Source organism: Phyllobates terribilis, unplaced genomic scaffold (genome assembly GCF_046119375.1).
Source record: "Phyllobates terribilis strain yellow unplaced genomic scaffold, ASM4611937v1 Scaffold_9__5_contigs__length_417890890, whole genome shotgun sequence".
Taxonomy (NCBI): domain Eukaryota; kingdom Metazoa; phylum Chordata; class Amphibia; order Anura; family Dendrobatidae; genus Phyllobates; species Phyllobates terribilis.
Genome location: NW_027362769.1, coordinates 110901534 through 110927173, shown reverse-complemented (window position 1 = coordinate 110927173; position 25640 = coordinate 110901534). Strand labels below are relative to the sequence as shown.

Below are 25640 nucleotides of genomic sequence, written 5' to 3'. Positions count from 1 at the left end.
AGTACAATCCTCCATTACTGAGAAATAGGAATTTGGCTGAAGCACTATAGTAGATCTGAAGCCTCTGTCACTCCAGCTCTATTCCCTGGCCAGAACATCCTCCTCCTGCTTGACTGACACCCTCTATTAAGCGTGACTTCAGGCAAAGGAGTCCTTAGTCAATCAAGAGGAGGCGGCACTCGGTGGGAAATAGAGCTATGATAGAGTTAAAGGGAACCTGTCAGCTGTCTTTTCCCACATAATATATGGCCATCATCTTTCAGCTCTGTGTTACAGCATTCTGGAATGCTGTATATAAGTCTCCAAGCCGCCCTGCAAAACACAACACAGATCTTTTATTAAACTCACCAACGGGGCTGTCCGGTCTGATGGGTGTTGCTGGTCTAGGTCCAGCGCCGATCCTCTTCCTGCGATGCCGTCCTCTTTCTCTGCTTCGTGTGGATGATGCATCCTACGTCATCTACATAGTGTAACAAATCGCACTCCTGCGCAGGCACACTTCTCTTTGCCCTGCTGAGGACAGAGCAAAGTACTGCAGTGCACATGCGCCAGCGCTCTACGGCCTTTCCCCGCGCATGCACAGAAGAATACTTTGCTCTGCTCTGAGCATGGCAGAGAGAGGTACGCCTGCGCAGGAGTGCGATGTGGAACACTGTGTGGATAACGTAGGACATGTCATCCGCACGAAGCAAAGAAGGAGGACGGCATCGCAAGAAGAGGGGAGAAGCCAGACCAAGACCAGTGATGCTCATCGGACCGTACCTCCCCATAGGTGAGTATAATAAAAGATCTTTTTTTTGTTTTGGAGGCTTATATACAGCATTCCAGAACCCTGTAACACAAGGCTGAAAGGTGGTGGCCATAGGTTATATGGGAAAAAGCTGGTGACAGGTTCCCTTTAACTGCAGACTTCTAATTATCGGCAGATCACACCAAATTTAGTTGGATTTGCCAATAAATCTTACAAGTATATTGTCAGCTTTACATATAAAAACTTTAATGAGAAAACTAAAGAAAATACTTCTATGACTTCAGGACTGGGTTTAAACTACTGAACAAGTTGATTATTAGAGGAAAAAATGTATACAAAATATATACAAAGTAATATCTGAAGTAGTGTATAGCAAAAACTGTTTAATGCAAATTTAATGTATCGCAAAAACAATTTATAGTAAGATATTATATAGTTAGGAAGAAATGAATCATTGTCAATTTGTAAAAAAACTGTTACCTTGAAATGTTCCAAGTCGGGTCTCTCCAGATTCACCACATCAGCCAGGAGCTGGTCTTCCAAGCCATCTCTTGTTACAGTGAAGTTGATTAGTGTTGTCTGGGCCTGTATTTCTGGTTTGTAATGGGGATTTGCAAGCTTTGTATGAAGAATAAGTCTAAATTTTGGATGGAATTTACATTCTTTATCCCCGATTCGAATGTATCTGAAAATTATGAACATAAAATGATTAACAAAAAAACCTATGTAGTCTAAATGGATCTTTTGTATTTATATAAATATTATAACAATGTTAATTTAATAATTTATAGACAGAAATATGTAAAATCATGATATAAAGTGAATTACTCAAACATTTTGGTCCCACATAAATAAAAACAACACAATATTAACCAGTTCAGGACCGAGACATTTTATCTTGTTCCTAACCAGGCACATTTTCAGATTTTATTATACATACGATTTTAACGGGTCTAAAAAAAATTCACTTGGATATTCAGATAATGTTTTCCTCTTTTTTTCGAGATACATGGGGCTTAATTTTTATGTCATTTTTACATAACTTTTTGCTGATATCAGGGATAAATGTAAAGAAAAGTAGGGTTTATTTTTCACATTTTCTTATATTTTTTTATGACCTCAAATAACCGCTAAAAAGCATTTAATCTATTGGACATATTTTTCTGACAGGGCTGGGGCTCTAAACACTGTTTCTTTTTAGTTTAGTTTTGTGTATTTTTTTTGCCTGATTTTTTATTTGATTTTTTTTCCATTTATTTTACACACTGTGCGCCCATCTCCTCCAATGAGGTCTTAAAAAACCTTTGGGGGGAATTTGAATATATCAATACATTACTGTTATTGCTGATTTCCCCTGTTGCTGGGACTGGTACATCAGCCCTAGTTATAGGTGAAATTCAGCTTCCGGGCTGCATAGCAGAGCTGACTGGGTCTCCTGCTCCCTCCCTACACCTAGAGATCCCATGGTTACTGGGTCTGGAGGAGGATACACTGTCAGTGCTTAATAATACTTATACACAAGCAATTGTTCAGCTTTGTGTACACAGTGATCAGGAAGGTAAACATGATAATAAACCATATTTACCTTTTGTGCGCGGAGTCTGGCTGTGTCTGACAGCTGCTCCCCACCTCCATAGATGCAGAATGTCCTGCAAACTGTTTACCATGCAGTGACATTTTAGACCATCAGTACAGAGTAAAGTATGGTCCGCCCAGACATTTATAACCTATGGGCAGTCCAGAAGTAGTTATGTTAAAAATCTATCCATCTGGCACCCTTTTTTACACCTGTCCTATGAACATATGAAATATACTATGGCCCTAAAACTTCAAGACCAGTGTTGTTCATGTCGGTCTTGATGAGGGGGCGTACTGGAATCATAGGCACCTGATTCATTAAGACACATATGCCATCTAATGAATCAATGAATCAGGCTTGTCTGAAAACTGGCGTGCCCCTCACCACAATTCTTACTCAAGTCAGGGCGAGGACAGTAAGGAACACCACAGCTCGATATACATTAGATGAGCTTTGGTGTCACGCCCCCATCCTGTCCCAACTCTGCCCACTTTCATGGAGCTGGGTGAAACTGGCACGAAAAGGCCAAAAGTCACAACCTCGAGTTGTGCTAAAATGTTGCTATTTATAAAAGTGTTTTATGACAACAAAACATTTTGATGAATCGGGGCCTTGTGTGTTTTATTGTTAATTTGCCATCTTTCCATTTTCAAATTGATCATTATTTCCTCTGGAGCTAAAAGGGAGTTATGATACATAGTGCAGTGTAACCTTCCTAGAACACAACCTCGTGGAAAGACTACCGCTTATTCAGACCAGATTTCTTGTAACAGATTTTCTGTTTGACTAAGGCCACGGCCCCACTATCAGTATTTGGTCAGTATTTTTTCTCAGGAGTGGGAGCCAAAACCAGGTGAGGAACAATCAGAGAAAAGGTATAATAGAAACAAGTCACCAATTCTGCATTTATCACCCACTCCTGGTTTTGGCTCCCACTCCTGAGAAAAAATACGGACCGAATACTGACCAAATACTGATAGTGGGGCCGTAGCCTAAATATTACTGGATACTGGCCATGTTCGTTCCAAAGACAACCTCTAAAAGACCACTTTTCAATGCAAATTTGGGTGGTTTCACAGCACTGTGAATTCTACCCCACAGGTGAATACAAACCATCTAGAAATAAAATATTATAAGTTGCAATTAAACATCTAATATGTAGGTATACAATGATAGCATCTAAAGTAATGATCTCAATAAAAGAGTCATGCATTTTTAAATATCAAATATTCTAAAATTGTAAATTAATTAAAACGCAAACATCATCACAATTTCCAGAAAATGTAATTTACATACAGCCTTTTACTAAATTCTACAAAGGAATATTTTATAGGCATAGTATATTTTAAAATAAAGAATAATGTTTTATTAATATGCAATGTTGCTTTCAGAGAACTGTTTGTATTCGTGTTTTTTACTTTGGCTAAAAACATCTATGAACTCAGCTATTTATTATCTCAATAATGTACCTATCTCAGAATGAATTGTGTCTATATTGTAAAGATTATCCCTTCGTATTGTTGCATTCAATAAAAGTAAAATCAAAATCATAAATTTAAACTCTAACTTAGTATTATTTTAAAATGTCTTGTAAATTGTCATATTTTTAGTATTATCTTATATTTTGAAATTGCATAATTAGCAATTCCATCACGTAATTTATGATCAGAATTGATATCCTTAGGATTACATAGAGTCAATAGTCTCCAGAATACAGGCAGGTTCTATATCAAAGTTTTGGAAACTCTAAAATTCATTTATTAACACAGTCCTGAAAAGAACAATTCTTAAAATACCATTAAATTATTTAATAGCAATAAGTCCATAATATATTATTTACATTTGATCCATGCTTGAGCTTTACTTAATCTTTAGAAATACTTTCTTTTCCTACTGATCCTGTTCATACTGCGAATTTTGTAAGTTTTCATGTCGCCTGTCTGCCAAAGTGTTTGTTTTGAAGTCAACAGTCATTGAAATTCAGAATGTCAACCAAAATGTTATAAGTAGTAGTCATTTTCTGAGTCACAACGCTCCACGAAATCACTCCTTGAATCAAATACCCCCAAGAGAGTGAGAAATTAAACATACCTTTCAGAGTAGTGTTGAACTGTGCAAGTGCGTTCAGCTGGATCAATACTCAGCATGTAGAGGACTCTGCTACAGTTATGATCTGGGGGTGTCTGATAGGGCATTTGTGCAAGGAAGCCAAATATTTTCCAAAGTACAGAAAAAATATATATATACGACGCTCGCAAATCCACTGTCACACACACACACACAAAGATACATGCACTGTATCAGCAGGTAATTAAGGAGAAGACTGCCTGAGTTACCTGCAATGTGCTATCAAAATAAATGACTGTAATTGATAAGCATAATTAGACATTGGGAATAATGAAGTGACCCTAATCAGTGATGAAATACTGATTGTGTGCAATAAAAACATCACCTATTTATAGGCTGAAAACCTCATCTGAAGGAATCTTGTATGTTATAATTAGAAGAAAATACATTTACAGTGATTAGAGAAGTTGCAGATCCAGGATAAGGAGATTGACAACTTATTATAAGTATAAATATATGACAACTTCTAATAGTCCATGAATGTGGGAGAATTCTTAAAATAATGTTTATGGAGGATTTGAGGATTTTTCAGAGCATTTTTTATTACTGATAGGACTGCAAAAAAAAGATTATATGTGGGGTAATTGATGGAATGTGCATGTTTGGTTTGAGTTCACATATAGGAAAATATTTTATCTTGGCTTAAAAAAACATAATAAAAGTTATTTGTTTTTTTCACATAGGTTTTTTTTATATATTTTTTTTTACATGTGTTTCATTTATGCGTTTTTGACATCCTAAATAAAAGCCTACGGAAGAAAACATATAATAAGTACTACACAAAGAGCATGCTGCAAGAAAACAAAAAACCCCATTGATCCCAAACAAATGCTCTAAGGCTATGTGCTCACGATGCAGAAATGCTCCGGATTTTTCCTGAGCGTTTCTGCATCTCCCTGGCAGAAAAAAACACATGCGGATTGTACATGCGTTTTTCCTACCAGGGACTAGCGGATGTGAAGCGTTCTTCACATGCATTTCCGCATGCGGGTTGACAAGCACTTTCCAAGCGACTTTAGCATCACTTGGAAAGTGCTTGACAGCTTGGTCACACTATATAAATCCATGCAAATGGCATGGATTTATATACTGTGACCGAAAGAATGGTAAAAAATAAAAAAATAAATATATACTTATCCTCTGATGGCCCCCGCAGTCTTGCTTCCCTCCGTCCTGGCTGCTGGCAGCGTTACACTGAAGGACCTGCCGACATCAGCGTCGCGTGACCCGTCACATGACTATGACATCAGCGCAGGTCCTTCAGTCCATCGCGAGCTGCCGGCATGGGAGGGCGAGCGCACGGGGGACCATCAGGAGGTAAGTACAATCTTTATTTTTCATTTTATTCTTTTTTTTTACAGTTTCTATGGTACCCTGGTCCGGAGAAGAGTCTCCTCTCCTCCAGACCTGGGTACCATCCGCACATTGGAACGCATGGATTCCGCATGTGCTTATCTAGTGAAGCGGAATACATGCGTTCTAATGCAAGTCAATGGCGGCGAAAACGCAGCACTTCCGCAAAAAAACTGGTAGTGCTGCGTTTTTTTCCGCAATGATAATCCGCAGCGGAAATTTCCGCAGCATGTGCACAGCACATGCGGATTATCATTGGGGAACATGGCAGGCCTTCTACCATGTGTTTTTAAGTGTTTCTGCAGCATTTTTGCCGCTGCAGAAACGCTTAAAAAACACATCATGGGCACACAGCCTAAAAGTGAGAAACTATGCCAGAAAAAAATGTAGTTTGCAAGGTGCTTCAAACTTACTAACTGACTTTCAGCAAAAAAAATAAAAAATTCAGGAAAAAAAGTCAGAAAAAAAGTTTAATTTTTCTTTGCCAAAATTTGGCTCTCTCAAGAGCCCATTTTGCTATATTTTACTTCATTAAGAAAATATGTTTGAACGTAATAAAAATAGTAATTTGACTTTTTTTCACACAATAAAAGACTAAAATTACTAAAAAAAAGAAAAAAAATGCAAATTGATAGGAAAAAAAAGAATGTCCTATTTGTCAGATAAAAAGACCAAACAAAGCTCTTTAATTACCTATAAAATAATATCTGTTTGACTTGCGTATGCAAAAAAAAGAAGAAAAAGAAAATGGTTATTAAGACTGGGTGAAGAAAGCTCTTTTAGGCTATGTTCAAAGTGCCAAAAGGGTCTCTATTCAGCGCTACTTCTTCCATTAGGCCACGGGCCCCACTATCAGTATTTGGTCAGTATTTTTTCTCAGGAGTGGGAGCCAAAACCAGGAGTGGAACAATCAGAGAAAAGGTATAATAGAAACAAGTCACCAATTCTGCATTTATCACCCACTCCTGGTTTTGACTCCCACTCCTGAGAAAAAATACTGACCTAATACTGACCAAATACTGATAGTGGGGCCGTGGCATAAGTGTTGTATCTGCTTTTTATAATGATAAGAATGTATCTTTCTTCATTTATGCCGTGTACCAGGAAAATCCATTACATATTTGTCATATTGCTAGGTAGATTTGTAAGTTCATCTTAAAGCACCACTCCATCCCTGACGATGGTCATATTCCAGCATGAATCCTGTGTAATGTTTTATTCTGATCAATGATCTAGATACAAAAGTAGATGGTTGAAGCTGCTTCATCTTTAGTGGTTACAGGTATCTGAGCCATTGTGACATCACTCGTGTTCCGCTCCTCGTGATGTCACATTGAGATCTCCATTGTGACATCACTGACTGTGGGGTTATATGGAATGACACTGCAGAAAGAGGCTTTGTCTGGAGAGGCTCACTGTGTATTACACAATAAGCGATTTTCCTCTAGGCTAAAATGCTGTTTCGATTTCTTCTAATCGTGACTGTGCTATTAACATTTGTGCACGGCGCTCCTATCAACATCCGCCGCCATGATTCAGGCGCTCCTTTCAACGTCCGCCGCCATGATTCCAGGGCTTTGACCCGTGCAGGTAAGTGGTTCACCAGATATTCATCCAATATGGGGTTATATTTAATAAGTCACATGATACATTTCTTGGAGCATTCTTCATGTGTTACTTGTAATTCCAGGGGTCTTCTTCCATCATGTATTCCCTTTTCCAGGCTCAAACAAATTGTAAGCTTGAATGGAGATCCCCTGTAAGCTAAAAATAAGTCACGTGTGTCTCTGATCTTCATATGTGTGACTTCATCAGTACTTTTTGGGGAAATAATTACAAATTTATGGTAATTGGGGAATTTCTCCAACTTGTTGGGATTTAGTGTTAGGCTGTATGCCCACGATGCGGATTTAATGCGTTTCCGTGCCACTATTTCCGCCGCGAAAACGCATTAAAAACGCAGGTTAAGTTGTCTGCCATGTTTCCCAATGATAATCCGCATGTGCTGTGCACATGCTGCGGAAATTTCCGCTGCAGATTATCATTGCGGAAAAATCCGCAGTACAACCATTTCTTGTGCGTAATCGTGGCGAAATCGCCGCCATTGACTTGCATTGAACCGCATAACATCCGCATGTATGCATGTATGCATGGGGATGTTATGCGGTTCAATGCGCGTATGGTACCCGGGTCTTGAGAAGAGAAGACTCTCATCCGACCCGGGTACCATTAGTAAAAAAAAAAGAATAAAACGTAAAAAATAAAATAAAACATTATACTTGCCCCCGGTCTCCTCTCCAGTGGCGTGCTCTGTCCTCGGCGTCCCGCGGTGCGGTGTTCTGAAAGGACCTGCGATGACATAATTTAGTCATGTGATGGTTACGTGACCGCTGACGTCGGCAGTCGCATGACCTGTCAGCTGACTAAAGAACATGTCCTTTCTGAACACCACGGGACGCTGAGGACAGAGTACGCCACTGGAGAGGAGACGGGGGGCCGCCGGAGAGGTAAGTATAATGTATTTTTTTATTTTTTACGTTTTAATTCTTTTTTTTTTTTACTATTGATGCTGAATTTAAAGCAGCATAAGTTGGTCACACAATATAAATCCATGCTGGTTGCATGGATTTATATTGTGTGACCAAGTTATCAAGCACTTTTCCAAGTGATGCTCAAAATCGCTTGAAAAGCGCTTGAAAAAACGCATGCAGAAATGCATGCAAAAATGCTTAAAATACGCTTATCCCTGGCAGAAAAACCGCATGTAAAATCTTCATGCGTTTTTTCTGCCAAGGAGATACAGAAATGCTCAGAAAATTTCTGCTTCATTTCTGCATCGTGGGCACATAGCCTTATCCTGATCCATTAGTCCTGGAGTTCAGGCCCCCATACACGTGAGACTAATGACAGCTCTGTCCACAGTCCAATGTACCATTTCCAAGTGTTGATCCTTTTGTTCTCAACCAAATAAGCCACCGCCAGAGGAATCTACCAGCGGCTTTTTTTTACAGAGAACACAGATGCGATCGGCAGAGTTAGTGCTGCAGCGTATGGAGGAGTCAGGAATAATATCTTCCAGCTGAACAGATCATCTGAACCATGGGCCGACAGCTATGTATTGTGTATGTGTCCTCTTACTCCTAGGAATGGTCCTAGGTCTGGTAAATGATGTGCAAAATTTTTTTCCAACAGAATACTACATTATGCATCTTCTACCTCCTGCCTCCTACTTCTTTGTAATCTTCTTCGGTGTCATCTGTGCCATCATATATGGGTAAATCTTATAATGATTTATGGGCTACACGGGAGTCTGTATAAGAAATATCACATCTTCAGGTTATCACACGATTCAGTAAAGGGTATAATCCAGTGTAGAAGTTTAGTGGTTCATAAACTGGGTCTGACCATAATGGGCTTTTCTGTACAATATGAGAAAATTTCTGATTGTAATAGATAACAAAAACTTACTGCAGATAGAGATAGAAAAAATAGATGAAGAAAAATAAATGCCTTTATAACATTCTGCAGAACACAGATATAGTTCACTTTATAATTTGCAACTTGACTTCTGTTTTATCATTTTAAAGATATCTGAAGAAGAATAAATCCCAGAAGGATGTTACAAGACAAGATCCCGTGGACGCAGATATAGAGAATAAGGCCAATCCTAACGGTACGTACAGCCTAGCCAATCTGACACTAATCTCTATGTACATACAAATACTTCTTGGCGGCTTGTATATTACATGGACGGAGTCCACATTGTAAAGCTGAATAATTACTCTAGTGACATTCTGATTCGTCTCTTTCAATATATAAAATCTATTTAAAAGAAAAAAACAAACTAAAAATAATCTCTTAATAGATAGTGCCAGTGAATTTACAGTAGACATAGAGGAAGCAATCTAGAAGAAACACAGAATATTTTCCTTTTAATATGCTGATTTCAATGTTGTGTGTTACAGGAGAACATGAGGATGAAATATCGATTGTAAATCAGGATGCTCCTCATGAACCCATGGCTGAAGAGAGAGGTATCCTCGAAGACACCAACATCTCTACGCCTGGCCACCAATATGACATAAATATTATGGACCCACATGAAGATATGATCATCTCCTCTGACAGTAAGTTCTCAGACTTTTATAGCATGTGGTATAACATGTAGTTAACAGGAAAAAACTTCCTAATAACAAAAAATCTCTAAAAGGAGCATGTCGGTGAATAACCCTATACACGAATGTTACTCTTTAGATTTGGTCTGTCTATTTTCATAATTAATTGTTTCATTTAGATATTATAATACCTGTAGAATTTTAATATTAGTAACAAAGATATAGAAGCTTTTATTTTATTAATGCTAATGTCAATGTTCTGTGTTACAGAAGAACAAGAGGATGAAATCGCTCATGTAAATGATGATGCTCCTCATGGACCGATGGCCATAAAGAGAGATGTCCTCAAAAACACCGATATCTCCACATTTGGCCCTGGTTATGTAGTCATCGATAAAAATCCAGATGAGAATGTGATCATCTCCTCTAACAGTAAGTTTTCATGTTTTTATGATGCGTTTAACAGGAAAAAACCTGCCTAATACAAAAAAAATCTCTAAAAGAAGCATGTAGGTGATCAGTGTGAGACTGAAGAACTTTGGGCCCCCCAGAGGAATTGATTCTGATGGTCCATCTTTCTCCCCCATTCAAGAACCCCATAGTAGCTGCAAGGTTTGCACTATGGACTCTCCTGAAGGAGAAACCAGGGCCCACCGGAGGATTCTCCGGTTCTCTGGTGGGCCAGTCCAACCCTGTAGTTGATTGCACCCTATACATTGAGGTAACTCTTGTGGTTTGGTTCCTCTATTTTCATACTGTACTGTACCATCAGCCTTTTTTCTTTTATCACACTCATCTTCATGATGCCCTATGCATGTCCGCAAGACAAAAAACGATTTGATTTTCTTACATTTTTTAATAGACTTTGATGCTTTTAAATATTTTTTTCTATATTTATTTATTTGCGTCAAAGACAGTGAGGCCTAAGAAAATGTTAAGGGGACTAACGGCTGCGAGAGGTCATTATATTGGGACCTCTGGACAGTGCTGGATTTATCTGGATTACCCCAGTGAGCTTATATGTGAAACAGAGTGTGACCGGTTAGATATGGTAATGGACTTAAAGGGGAAATCAACACCACAAGACCTACAGATAAAAAGGCCACACTATCTGTGTAATTAGGACTGATCAGAAAACCCTCTGATCCTTCAGTTCTTCAGTAATTCCCAGCCTATTGCATTTATTACTTGCTCCCTGATGATGGTCATATTCCAGCATGAATCCTGTGTAATGCTTTATTCTGATCAGTGATCTAGTAATATTAATAAATACATAAAAATGGATGGAGCTGCTTTATCTTTAGTGGTTACAGGTATCTGGTCCATTCTGACATCACTTGTGTGGTTGTATGATGCTCCCTGTAATGACATGAGGTCACTATTGTGATATCACTGGTGATCGATATTGTGTAGGCGAAAAAAAAAAGTCACGTGTATCTCTGATCTTCATGTGTGATTTCATCAGTACTTTTATGGGAAATAGTTACAAATTTATGATAATTGGGGATTTTATGCAACTCTTAACCCATGGCTCAAAAGAGAGATATATTAAAAAAACACTAACATCTCTACACCTGGCCCCAGTTATCTAATTATCAATATCGACCTAGATGAGGATGTGGTCATCTCCTTTGACAGTAAGTTCTAGGCTATTATAACATATGTTTAAAAAAATGTTTAATTAAAAAATCTCTAAAATGAGATAACTAGTTGTTTGATCCTTCTATTCTCATACTTTACAATTTAGTTGTTATAAAACCTGTATAATGTTAAAGTGAATCTGTCTCAAGGTTTCTGCTACCTCATCTGAGAGCAGCATGATGTGGGCAAAGAGAAGTTGAATCCAACGATATATCACTTAGATTAATGGGTGCAGCCGTTCTTATACAATCCAAGCTTTTAGATTTAGCAATGAAGCAGAGCTGAGAAAGCTAACCCCACCCACACCAGGCTATGTATATATAATGTCAATAGACAGTGAGCTGCCTATCATAGAAGGGGCAGAGTCCGACCAGGAGGCTTGTGCTCCTGAGTCACAGCAATGATAAGCTTCTGGTGCTAAAACAATCATTGAAGGCAAACAACAGGACAAAGCTTGATAAGAGCGTCATCTCCCAAATCTGTGTTTTAACTCTTACAGCATGCTGTCTGCAGCTTACATATCAAAAAACCTGCTGACAGATTTCCTTTAATATTCTTTAGCAAACTTAGAATCTTTTATTGTAATAACGTTCATTTCAATGTTACACCTTACAGGAGAAAATTTGGATAACATAAAAATTGTAAATAACGATGGACCTATTGCCGAAAACAACAACATTTCTGTTTCTGGTCCCGGATATTTAGTCATCAATATAGACCCAGATGAGGATGTGGTCATCTCCTCTAACAGTAAGTTCTCAGGCTTTTGTAACATATGTTTAATAGAAGAAAAGCAGCCTAGTAAAAAAATTTCTAAAAGGAGATAACTGGCTGCTTGATCTTTCTATTTTCATACTTTACAATTTAGCGGTTATAAAACCTGTATAATGTTAATAATCTTTAACAAACTTAGAAGCTTTTATATTAATAACGTTAATTACAATATTACATCTTACAGGAGAAAATTTGGATAAAATAAAAATTGTAAACAACAACGGATCCATTGCCGAAAACAGAGATGTCATTAAAAACACCAACATCTCTACACCTGGATCCGGTTATGTAACAATCAGTATTCCAGATTAGGATGTGATCATCGCTTCTGTCTGTAAGTTCCTTTTTATTTCATGCTGATAAAACGAATGTTTACTACCATAAATATAATCTGTTCTAATTTCCAGAATTTATATAAATTAAAAATCTGCCATTTTAAGCAATATATTATTGAATTGCAGTTGAAGCAATTTCCTAGTATTTCATGACCCTCAAACTCAGACCCAAAGTAGAGTAGAATCAATGTCCATTAATGAACAAATAATCTTATAAACACTGTCATTTAAAAAACAAGAGGACAGAGAACTTATTCCGCCTCCTCTGAATCCTCCTCTGTCTACTGCTCCTCCTCCTCAATATTTTAATAAACATCTTGGCCTGGACAAAGACATAGAGAAATATAAAGTCGTCATGAAGTTTGTCTTTCAGGAACTTCTGGTCCATGCCAGGAAAAACCAAATGTAAAGTTTTAGTGCTTTATATGTATTAGTATTAACAGGTAATAGGCTAAATAATTAGAAATTGGGCACTAATGATCTAAACGTTGATTGCATTATTTTTCTTTATTCAAGCTAAATCATTAGTCTGTGAGCCAAGATTTTCTGGACTACAGGAGAATGGGTGTTGTCATTCTTGAATCACAAATATGATAAAAAACAATCTAAATTATCTTTAATAAATCACAATACATAACAAAATTGGCTGAGCACATGACTAACAAATTTAAAACCCAAACAAGAGTGGGTGGTCATGGCAAAAACAAATCGATGAATATTTAATCATGATCACATTTCATATATAGCAATACTGGCTTAAAGTGCAAATGTAAAAAAAAAATCAAAAGAGCCGATGGCAGGATAAAATGTGCTCAATATCAAATTTACTACCAGATGCCATAAGCAAGCGATTGTACTCATACTAAGCCTTATCAACACAGAAGAGTAATAACAAAAAGTCATGTCAGTGCCAAGTACATTTAAGCATGCTGTAGTACCAGAAATGCCAGACCACCACTTAACCCTGACAGTTGTTTCACCATCACAGCTTTTTCAAGGGGTTATAAGGAATGGGGTGGAGTGCTGTATACAGTATGCACCATGAGGGAGAGATTGCTAGAAAGCTGTAATCTAATCATAGAAGATCAAAAAATAATAGGCAAGGTACTATTCATATCACAGCACTGATAGGATGTGCCACATACCTGAACATTAAATAATGGCCACTGTATAGTACATAGTGCTGTATTATAATCTAGAGATAATGGATGACATGTAAATTTCTTCTATTGCCCCACTCATTATAATCATTATAATATCTCTCCATGTACATATATTAATCTTTACTGATTTGCTGATTTTGTAACATATGTATTGCAGGTGAGGCAGAGCGGTGTGTCGCTGTGAACCCACAATAACATGGGATCCAGCTGGAGATGACAACTTCACATCAAGAAAAAGAGGCAGATTCCGGGCTCGGTCTCTGTTCTCAACACAACCGGACATGACATTTACTGGACTTTCCGCAGCTAGATGCACTCACAGACAATCTGAGTTTCCTAGTGCACAACGAGACAGATTCCGGGCTCGGTCTCTGTTCTCAACCATTGAATACGACATTACTGGACTTACCACAGCTAGACGCACTCACAGAATATGTGAGTTTCCTACTGCACAACGAGGCAGATTCCGGGCTCGGTCTCTGTTCTCCACCACTGGATACATTCACTGGACATGCCGCAGCTAGACGCACTCACTGATAAAGTGAGATACCTGTTGCCTACGAGACAGATTCCGGGCTCAGTCTCTGTTTTCATCAGTGGATAAAACATTTGATTTTGCAGCTAGATATAATCACGAATCAAGTGAGTTACCTGCTGCACCATGAGACAGATTCCGGGCTCGGTCTCTGTTCTCATTAATGAACATCTACAGCCTAAGGGAAGGGCAGTCCTTCAGCCATGGTTCCCTAGAGGTTTCCTCCACTGGGGTTTTTTCCTCTCCTGAGTGCTGAAGGTACTTTTTAAAACTATTACCCTGACTTCCATTGGAACTTCCACATTACCCGCCTTGAATGAAGTTAATAAAGTCAGTGAATAATATGTAGCAGTGTATCTGAGCTTCTATGGATCTTTACAATACAGCAGAATATATAGTCATTAGTGTTGAGCGAACATGCTCGACACTGCTCGGTACTCGCCCGAGCATCACGCTACTCGGGATGTTCGGCGAGCACCGAGCATTTCCGGGTTACTCGGGCGGGAGCTCGGGTCTCCGCCCTGCATGTTTGGCGCTCTTTACAGAGCCAATGAACATGCAGGGATTGCCAGCCAGTCACTGTAATGCTGCAGCCATGTTGGTTGTGGGCATTACAGTGATTGGCTGGCCGCACAGCGTCACCTCGAGTATTTAAAACGGGGCGCTGCCATCTTGGACACAGTCGCTCCGGATCAGACAGTGTAGGGACAGCGCTGCTGATTTAGGGAGAGATATAAACTGCGAAATAGTTAGTGTAGGGTCTGTAAAGGCTGCCAGAACAAACAAACAGTCCTTTTCAGGACTAATATCCATCCCAGATACCAGGCAGGCAGGCTGTATAGGAGACACAGTGGTTATACCAGCAAACGCTGCATTACAGTCCTGTGTGCTCCTGTTGCTGAAATTGCTGGACTTAGCACCAGGTGTCGGGGGCCAGGAAAAATCCTTTTTTTTTCATCTAAATCCTCCTTTTTTTTTCCTCCTTCACACTGTACAAATACCCATCTTATTAACCTTTTGGTGTGTCCCCCCCCCCCAAAAAAAAAGCGTGTCTCTGATTTTTCAGACACAAATATAACTGTTGAAAATAGTCTGGTGTAGGCTAGAGAAACAGAAATGTTGTTTTGCACTTCCACGGTTCAGACCTCTGTATTATCCATTTTGGGCCATTTGTATCTAAAAAAAAAAACAGTTTGAGTGTGTCGCTCACTGTTCAGCCGCAAATATCTCTATTTAAAAAAGTGTGGTATACCCCAGTAAACAATAACTGTGGTTTTGCCATCCCACGGTAAAAAATCTCTATTATTCAGCTTTTGGTAGTTTTTTCCGTAAAGAAAAACAGTAGTGTCTCCTGACTGTTGTGACACAAAAATATATCTGTTGAAAATAGTCTTGTGTAGGCCCGACATCCCAGTGTGGTTTCGCAGTTCCACGGGTCAAATCGCTGTACTATCCAGTTTTGGGCCTTTGGTATCTAAAAAAAAAGCAGTTTGAGTGTGTCGCTCACTGTTCAGCCGCAAATATCTCTATTTAAAAAAGTGTGGTATACCCCAGTAAACAATAACTGTGGTTTTGCCATCCCACGGTAAAAAATCTCTATTATTCAGCTTTTGGTAGTTTTTTCCGTAAAGAAAAACAGTAGTGTCTCCTGACTGTTGTGACACAAAAATATATCTGTTGAAAATAGTCTTGTGTAGGCCCGACATCCCAGTGTGGTTTCGCAGTTCCACGGATCAAATCGCTGTACTATCCAGTTTTGGGCCTTTGGTATCTAAAAAAAAAGGAGTTTGAGTGTGTCGCTCACTGTTCAGCCGCAAATATCTCTATTTAAAAAAGTGTGGTATACCCCAGTAAACAATAACTGTGGTTTTGCCATCCCACGGTAAAAAATCTCTATTATTCAGCTTTTGGTAGTTTTTTCCGTAAAGAAAAACAGTAGTGTCTCCTGACTGTTGTGACACAAAAATATATCTGTTGAAAATAGTCTTGTGTAGGCCCGACATCCCAGTGTGGTTTCGCAGTTCCACGGGTCAAATCGCTGTACTATCCATTTTTGGGCCTTTGGTATCTAAAAAAAAAGCAGTTTGAGTGTGTCGCTCACTGTTCAGCCGCAAATATCTCTATTTAAAAAAGTGTGGTATACCCCAGTAAACAATAACTGTGGTTTTGCCATCCCACGGTAAAAAATCTCTATTATTCAGCTTTTGGTAGTTTTTTCCGTAAAGAAAAACAGTAGTGTCTCCTGACTGTTGTGACACAAAAATATATCTGTTGAAAATAGTCTTGTGTAGGCCCGACATCCCAGTGTGGTTTCGCAGTTCCACGGGTCAAATCGCTGTACTATCCAGTTTTGGGCCTTTGGTATCTAAAAAAAAAGCAGTTTGAGTGTTTCGCTCACTGTTCAGCCGCAAATATCTCTATTTAAAAAAGTGTGGTATACCCCAGTAAACAATAACTGTGGTTTTCCTCTTCCATGGTTCTAATCTACTCTTTATTACCCTTTTTCCATTGATAGTGCAAGTGTAAGCTATTTTACTTCATTTACAATGGGCAAGGTTTCGTGGCAAGGGACGTGGAAGTGGACGTTCTGGTGATGGTTCGTGCAGAGGACGGGGCCGTGGCCAAGGTGAAAATGTGCCACAACCAACAGCCACATCTTCTCGCTCCCACTTCTTGACCGAATTACTAGGGAAGCACAGAACAACACCAGTATTGAGAACTGATCAGTGTGAACAGGTTATTAATTGGATAGCAGATAATACTTCCAGTTACCTGGGCTCCACCACCTCCGGTCTGTCTTCCACACGGTCAACTCTTAGTAGCCGTGAGTCTCGACCGCATACTCCTCCTCACCCTGATGCTCCTTCCTCCCACCATGCCGAGTGTCGTCAGACAGCAAGTGATCCCACACTTGGACACTCTGAAGAGCTGTTCACTGGTCCATTTCCATATTTGGGCCCCTCGCCTGATACGCTTGAAGTGGTGGAAGAGGAGATCCCATGTTGCGATGCCCAAATATTTGAACAGCCACGGCCACAGGAAGTCGACGTTGGCAATCTGTCACAAGAGGTGGACGATGACGAGACACAATTGCCAGGAAGTGAGGAGGAAGATCGTGGTGCGCAAGTGGAAGAGGAGGAGGTGGTGGATGATCTAGTAACTGACCCAACGTGGAAGGAGGACATGCAGAGTGAGGCCAGCAGCACACAGGGGGAGGGAGGCAGAGTACCCCAACAGGCAGGAAGAAGCAGTGTGGTGGCCGCAGACAGAAGGCAGGCAACTGTTCCCCGTAACACCAACACGAGGGACGTTGCCAGTACAAGCGGTAGGTCTTCCAGAGTCTGGAATTTTTTTAAAGACTCTGCTGATAACCCCAAAAAGGCCATATGTTCCACCTGCCATGCCAGCATCAGCAGGGGTGACAAAACTACCAGCCTGACCACCACCAGCATGATCAGGCACATGGCAGCAAAGCACCCGACTTTGTGGGGCGAAACCCAGGGTCCACGACCAGTGTCAGCGGGTGTCACCACTGCTTCTTCCACTGTTGCGCGTGTAATAGAACCCCCTGTTGTGTGTGCAAGGCAATTCCCTGTCCATACTGCATGTAAAGATGCCCCCTTCTCTCAGTCTTCACTTGTTATGGCAGTTTCTCAAGAAACAGCATCAACGTCCACGTCCACGTCCCACCGCAGCATTCAATTGTCCATATCCCAGACCTTTGAACGAAAGCGGAAATTCGCAGCTAATGCCCCACAGGCCACAGTCCTAAATTCGCACATTTCACGACTGCTTGCATTGGAAATGCTGCCTTTTAGGCTGGTGGAGACGGAATCCTTCCGCAATCTTATGGCGGTGCCCGTCCCTCGGTACTCGGTCCCCAGCCGACACTATTTTGCCCGGTGTGCCATCCCCGCACTACACAAGCACATGTCCCAAAGCATCTGCCGTGCCCTCAACAACGCAGTTACTGGGAGAGTCCACCTGACAACAGACACGTGGACAAGTGCTTGTGGCCAGGGACAGTACATCTCTCTGACGGCACACTGGGTAAACATAGTGGAAGCCGGGACCCAGTCAGAACTTGGGACGGAACACATCCTCCCCACACCGAGGATTGCGAGCCCTATGTCAGTCAGAGTTGCCCCCACAGTGTACAGCTCCTGCGCATCCTCCTCCTCCTCATGTTCAGCCTCCATCTCAGATATCACCACATCAGTTACAAGGTGGAAGCATTGCAGTGCTGCCTCCGCCAAGCGGCAACAGGCTGTGCTGAAAATCATAAGCTTAGGTGATAAACCTCACACTGCTTGTGAGTTGTGGACAGCTGTGAAAGAGCAGGCAGATCTGTGGCTGAGACCGCTGAACCTACATCCCGGCATGGTCGAGTGTGACAATGGCCGTAACCTGGTGGCGGCTCTGAGGTGAGGTGAGATCACACACGTACCATGCCTGGCTCATGTGCTTAACCTCGTGGTTCAGCTGTTTCTTAAATCGTACCCCGAGTTGCCAGATCTGCTCGTGAAAGTACGCCGCCTGTCAGCTCATTTTTGCAAGTCGGCTACAGCTTCCGCCGCCCTTGCTGTGTTGCAGCAGCGTTTGCAGCTTCCGGCACACCGACTGGTGTGTGATGTCCCCACATGTTGGAACTCTACCCTCCACATGTTGCAAAGGATTTGTGAGCAGAAGAGAGCAGTTGTGGAGTACCAGCTGCAACAAGGCCGTCGATATTCAGGTCAGACTCCACACATAAGACCTCAGGAGTGGACCTGGATGTCTGACATATGTACCATCCTGACAAACTTTGAGGAGGCCACCAAGATGGTGAGTGGCGATGACGCCATCATTAGTGTCAGCATCCCACTTGTCTGTCTTTTGCAACGCTCTCTGCAGAGAATTAAAGAGGAGGCATTGCAGCCAGAGTATGATGAGATGGATCAAGAAGCCGTAGCGGGCGATTACACACAGCCCAGCCTCATCTCATCCCAACGTGCATTGGGGGACAATGAGGGAGAGGAGGAGGAGGAGGAGGAGGAGGAGGAGGAGGAGGAAGAACAGGAGCTGCTATCATGCGTTGTAGACGGTAGTACCTGTACAAGTGTCATACCATCGGTTCAGCGTGGGTGGCCTGAGGACAGGGGGGAGGAGGAAGAGGAGGAGGAGGAGGAGGAGGAGAGCATGGTCAGTCGTCATCTTGGTGAGGACACGGAAATCTTGCCCGTTACCAGTCTGGCACGCATGGCTGACTTTATGTTACACTGCCTTAACCGTGACCCTCGCGTTGTCAAAATGTTGGCTGACAGTCATTACTGGTTAGTGACACTTGTAGACCCCCGCTACAAGGAGAACTTTCACTGTCTTATTCCTGAGGTGGAGAGTAGTGTTGAGCCACCCCCGTAGTGTTCGAGTTCGGTTCGGTTCGTCGAACACCCATGTGTTCGCCGAACTGTTTGTCGAACTGTTCATCGAACACCTTCGAACACCGTTAAAACCAATGGCAGGCAAACAAAAACACATAGAAACACATAGAAAACACCTTCAAAGGTGTTCAAAAGCTGACAAACTGCTCAGAAGACATAACTAACACATGGAAAAGTGACAAGTACATATAGTCATGCGAAAATAAAAGAGGTGGAGGAGTAAAAGGAGGGGGAGACACAGATATAGGCATGTCATGCCCTTCTAAAATCCAAAAAGTGAGAAGCCGACACGGCCAGTCCGCTCCTGCCCGTGCCACCTCCGTGTCGCCGGGTTTGTGCCAGAGCCGCGGTGAACCCTGACGGCCAGCCCCCCTCTCCCAATACTGGTGCCTGTCCGCTGGTGGGTCGAGCGAGCCCCCCTGTGGTGGAGGCAGCTCTAAGCTTTTTAATTTAAATTGTCTCTCTAATTTGAATGAATACACTTTAAATCCATTTACAAGGATCTATTGGAGGGCAAGTCTCATGCCAGCAGCCGCGGTAATTCCAGCTCCAGTAGCGTCCACTAAAGCTGCTGCAGTTAAAAAGCTTTTATAAGGATCAAGCTCGGCTGTCCACCGCAAGGCATCCTACTGCCAGTCCCAGCCCCTATGCCTTGGGGTGCCTCCTGATGCTCTTCACTAAGTATCCCATGGTCCCGAAGCATTTCCTTTCAAAAAATTAAGTGTCTAAACTACAGGTGGTGTAGCTTGCTTAACAGCCGGGATAATCCGCTGACTAGCAGACACTGCTACTAGGCACAAAGTATTTCCTGGGCTAGATGCAGTTAAAAATTTGTAATTAGATACTCTCGTTGGATGCTGAGAAAGCATTCCATAGAGTCTCCTGGCACGCCATATATGATTCTCTTAAAAAGCTTGGGGTAGGGGTCTAGGGGACCCTTTTATAGCCAAAATCACGGCCCTGTATCGCAATACGTCACCTAGGCTGAAGATAAATGGAACTGTAGCACCCTGAGGGCTCGGTTGCTACAGATGTATTGCACCTCACCCAGAGGTGTGATATCTCACTCTCAGGTAAGGATGGAGTGTGGATCAGGACCCGACACCTGCATGCATTACACCACATTGCCGTGGGGCAGGGCGACCAATATGCCCCTGAGATGGGCACGACAGTCCCTGTCCCTGGCTGGAGTGGGGGGAGGGAACACTGAGGAAGGGGAACCCTGTAGTGCAGGAGCAGGGAGGAAGCAGTTCCTGGGTGCATTGAGAAGGGAGTATAAAAGGTGGGCACCATCTTAGTTCAGTGCAGAGAAGTCTGAGCAGAAGTGGCAGGGAGCAGGGGCTCTGCATGAGCTCTGCTCCGGAGGCGGGCCTAGTAACAGAGGCCCAGGCCTGGAAGAGGGAGAAAAAAGGAAGAGGAGCGGAGAAGGCTCCAGGAACGAGGAATGAAGGGATCCCAGGGGTGCGGACGGGCGAGTCGCCACCGCACGCCCGAATCCACCTGCGTGGAGGGGTCAGGCCAAAGGGGGAGACCGGTCCCCGAACTAGTGGAGGCAGGAAACGACCCTCAGCTAGAAACCGGAGGCTCTGACATTTTATGTGGCGCAGCCCCTCGCTACACCCGCTAGGAAGGCACCACATAGGGTCAGGGAAACTGGCGCCAAGTTTACCAAGAGGAGGCCCGAGGCAGCCGGACAGAAGTGTTGGTAAGAAAGGCCAGACAAAGGACACACAAAGGGGGTCCTGTGAAGTGCTCCAAAGTTATCTGGGAGTTGTCTGAGCCCCTCACCTGGTGAGCACAGTACGACGTGGGCAGCCGTTACCTGCAGACGTGGTCTGGATAATAAGAACTGTGAGTAAAGGCCCTGGACTGCATCACTGACTCCGTGTCGTTACTGCTGCTGCCCTGCACCATCACCCCCATCCTCCGCATACACTGCCCTGAGGCTATACTCCTCCCGTGGGGAGTTATGCTACGCTCTGCTGCACCCACAACACCAGCCTCAGCGGTCTGCCCTGTAGCGGCGGTTCACTCTGACCGCAATCCACGGGTGGCGTAGTCGGACATTTAAACATCAAAACCACATAAATAGTTCCGCCACTGGTTTGACCGCCCTGAGCCACGGAACCGGGTCGCCGCCACGAAGACTACAACCACCAGCATCCACCAAAAAGGGTCCGGCTCCGGGTGTCCCAAGGCCCAGGGGGTGCGTCAGAACATTTTCATCACCTTTCACAATCACCAATGGGACAAGGCAGGGATGTCCTCTGTCCCCTCTCTTATACATCCTAGTGACGGAGCACCTGCTCTCATCAATTCGCCATAACCCCAATATTAGGTGGATTGAGGTAGGAGGCACCGAGTACAAGTGCTCTCTATTTGCTGATGATTTCCTAGTATATATCACTCAATCACATATATCCATCCCTGCTGTTATGGCTGAAATAGATCACTTTGTTACATGGTAAAATTTTAAAATCAATGCAGCGAAGTCTGAGGCCCTCGATGTCTCCCTCCCCAAATCCATATAGGATTCCATCCAGTCCAACTTTCCCTTTGCCTGGCCCTCACAGGGTATCAAATACTTAGGAATTCCTATTCATAGAGACCTCTCCCATCTATGTTATCTTAATTTTGGGCCCTTTATTGAACAATTCCATACAGACCACGGTTGGCAAGTTAGAACTGTAAGATTCACTACGTGAACCACTGGTGTTTTGTGGAAAAGCACATGTAAGATTCTGCAACAGTCTCTGCTGATACTCCTGCATGCGTGCATCCCTTTCTATGGCAGGAATAATTTCGGCAAATTTACTTTTGTACCGGGGATCTAACAGTGTGGCAACCCAGTAGTCAGGATTATTTCTAATTCTCACAATTCGAGGGTCATGTTGCAGGTAGTGCAGCAAGAAGGCACTCATGTGTGTTGCGCATCCAGGAGCACCAAGTCCCTGTTATGTTGGTGGCGAGGTAACAATCATGCTTCCTTCCTCTGTCCTCTCCCCCCAACCTCGCACAACAGAAATGTGATCAAGGTCTCCCTCATCTGATGAGTCTTCCATCAGTTCGTCCTCCACTTCTTCCTGGGCTCCTGCACCTTCCTCACTAGTTTGGCTGCTACCATGCGCCCTGGTAAAACCATCTCCGCCACCCTCACATGCCTGCCGCCTTGGTGCTGCCGACCGTCTGGACCTTGCAGATGTTAGCCCTTCCGCATACAACTCCTCCTCCTCTACTTCCTCCACCTCCTCTTGCGCCACCACCTGACTCCGAATTCTGTTTAACATGTGCTCCAGCATGTAAATCACCGGAATAGTCATGCTGATAATGGCATCATCAGCACTAAACATCTTCGTCGCCATTTCAAAACTGTGCAGAAGGGTGCATAGGTCCCTGATCTGAGACCACTCCTCCAGCGTGATTTGCCCCACCTCTGGATCTCGTTGGCCCAGGCTATACGTCAGAATGTATTGCACCAGGGCTTGTCGGTGCTGCCACAGTCGCTGCAACATGTGCAGAGTTGAATTCCACCGGGTAGGCACATCGCATTTTAGCCGGTGAAGTGGCAGGCCCAACGACTTCTGTAGAGATGTAAGTCGCTGAGCTGCGGGATGCGAACGGCGGAAGTGAGCACACAGCGACCGTGCCCTCTGCAGAAGGCCATCTAGTCTGGGATAGTGGGCTAAAAATTGCTGGACAACCAGGTTCAACACGTGAGCCATACAAGGCACGTGTGTGACATTGCCCCGGCGAAGGGCCGCACCCAGGTTTGCAGCATTGTCGCACACGGCCTTCCCTGGTTTCAGGTCCAGTGGAGACAGCCATTCATGAAATTGGTTCTCCAGAGCTGACCACAACTCCTCAGCTGTGTGACTCACATTTCCCAGACATTTCAAAGTAAAAACCGCCTGATGACGTTGAGCCCTAATGCCAGCATAGTAAGGAGGTGTGCAGGATCCCTTCTGCGCAGTTAGAAAGCTTGTGGCATGACCAGACAGGCTTTGGGTGCAGGTGGAAGACCAAGAGGAGGTTGAGGAGGCAGAAGCAGTGGAGGAACTTTGACATAAAGAGGATTGACGCACAACTCGTGGGGACGGCAAGACTTGGACAGCAGCCCCTTGTCCTGCTGTCACCATAGTTACCCAGTGCCCAGTCAGCGACATGTAACGCCCCTGTCCATGCCTACTCGTCCAAGTGTCTGTGGTGAAATGCACCCTGTCACACACAGAGTTTCTCAAAGAAGCGGTGATGTTGTGTGCGACATGCTGGTGGAGCGCAGGCACACCTTTCTTTGAGAAGTAGTGCCGACTGGGCATCTGGTACTGGGGCACTGCGACGGACATAAGGTCTCGAAAATCCTCTGTGTCCACCAGGCGGAAAGGCAGCATTTCTGTAGCCAAGAGCTTGCAGATGGTGAAATTCAACCTCTTAGCTTTCTCATGGCTAGGAGGAAATGGTCTTTTACTTGTCCACATCTGAGGGACCGAGGGCTGGCTATTGTGCTTAGACGGGGTTGATAAGGGTGTCCCCGGCAAACTGCCGGTCTGTGAGGAAGATGCAGGCGGACATGTTAGGTTGCCTTGATCCAAAGGTGGTGCTATCGATGTCGGACAGCGCTCAACACCAGATGGTGTTACCACCTCCAAAGAAAATGATGACCTGCCAATCACGCTGGCTGTTGCGGGTAAAGAGGTGGCAGGTCTGCGCCCCAAAACAGGTGTGACTGCTGTCCCCCCAGTCACAGAGGATGAAGAGGCCGCGGATGCACAAGATATGGCAGACGGTGGTTGGCCCGACCGGCTAGGCCGCATTGTAGCACACTGAGCTTCCCACTGCAACTTATGCTTCATGTCCATGTGCCGGTTCATGCATGAAGTACTCAAACTATGTATTTTTTGGCCTCTACTTAGCTTTTGCTGACAAATGTTACAGATAACACGAGTTGGGTCATCTTTATCGATCTGAAAAAATGCCCAGGCTATGCAAGGCTTAGCACCCATGCGACCTGAAGAGCCACCACGACTTGTGGTGAGAGGCAGAGTTGTGTTTGAGGATGCAGTTGTTGACGTGCTTCCAGTACTACGTCTCTGTCCAGGAAGGCGCAACCTGACCTCGTCGTCACTAGCATCTTCCTCCACCTCCTCTGCTGACCTCATCTCTTGGCTGACTGTGGGTTGACAGTAAGTGGGAACTCCAACCTCATCATCATCACCCTGTGTGTTATCACACCCGTCGTCCTCAGAGCCAACCTGTTCCTGCCCTGACAAAAAACTAAAGTTGTCGCTCCAATCAGGTATTTGAGTCTTATCATCGTCTTCCTCATTGTCTCCACCAACAGGAGTTACAGTTTGGGAATGAGGGTCTACATTATGGTCAGAACCTTCTGCGTCTGGTCCTGGATCCGACTCATAAAGATTCTGGGCATCAGTGCAGATCATTTCCTCGTCTGGATTCACAGAAGCGCTGGAGTTGACCTCTGATTCCCAGGCTATAGTATGAGTAAACAGCTCTGCAGACTCAACCATCTGTTCTACCTCATACTCAGACGGGCAGCTGGAGATTTGGGAGCTGTGAGGAAGCAAGTGCGATTTGGGTGACACCTTTGAGGACTGGAGTATTTGTGATGTTGAAGTTGATGTGGAGGAGAGCCCACTTAAAGGAGCACTTGATATCCGTTGAAGCACCTGCTGTTTTTGTGCCTCATCTGGAATTTGTAGCGATTGGCGTGGCCGTAAGAAAGGGATCTTATCACATTGTCCGCTAAAAGAAGTAGACATTTTAGTTTGGCTGGAAGATGGTCTTTCTTCTGCAGATGTTACTGTTGCTTTAACACCTACCCCACGGACA

General features: G+C 43.3%; 1 protein-coding gene across 1 annotated transcript in view; it reads right to left on the bottom strand.

Moving 5' to 3' along the window:
• Positions 1 to 25640, bottom strand: part of LOC141161707 (dynein axonemal heavy chain 11-like) — a 1128345-nt gene that overhangs the window by 101802 nt on the left and 1000903 nt on the right. The window contains exon 55 of the mRNA XM_073646926.1: positions 1232 to 1436. Coding sequence (XP_073503027.1) covers positions 1232 to 1436 — 205 coding nt within the window. The remainder of the gene's footprint in view (positions 1 to 1231; positions 1437 to 25640) is intronic.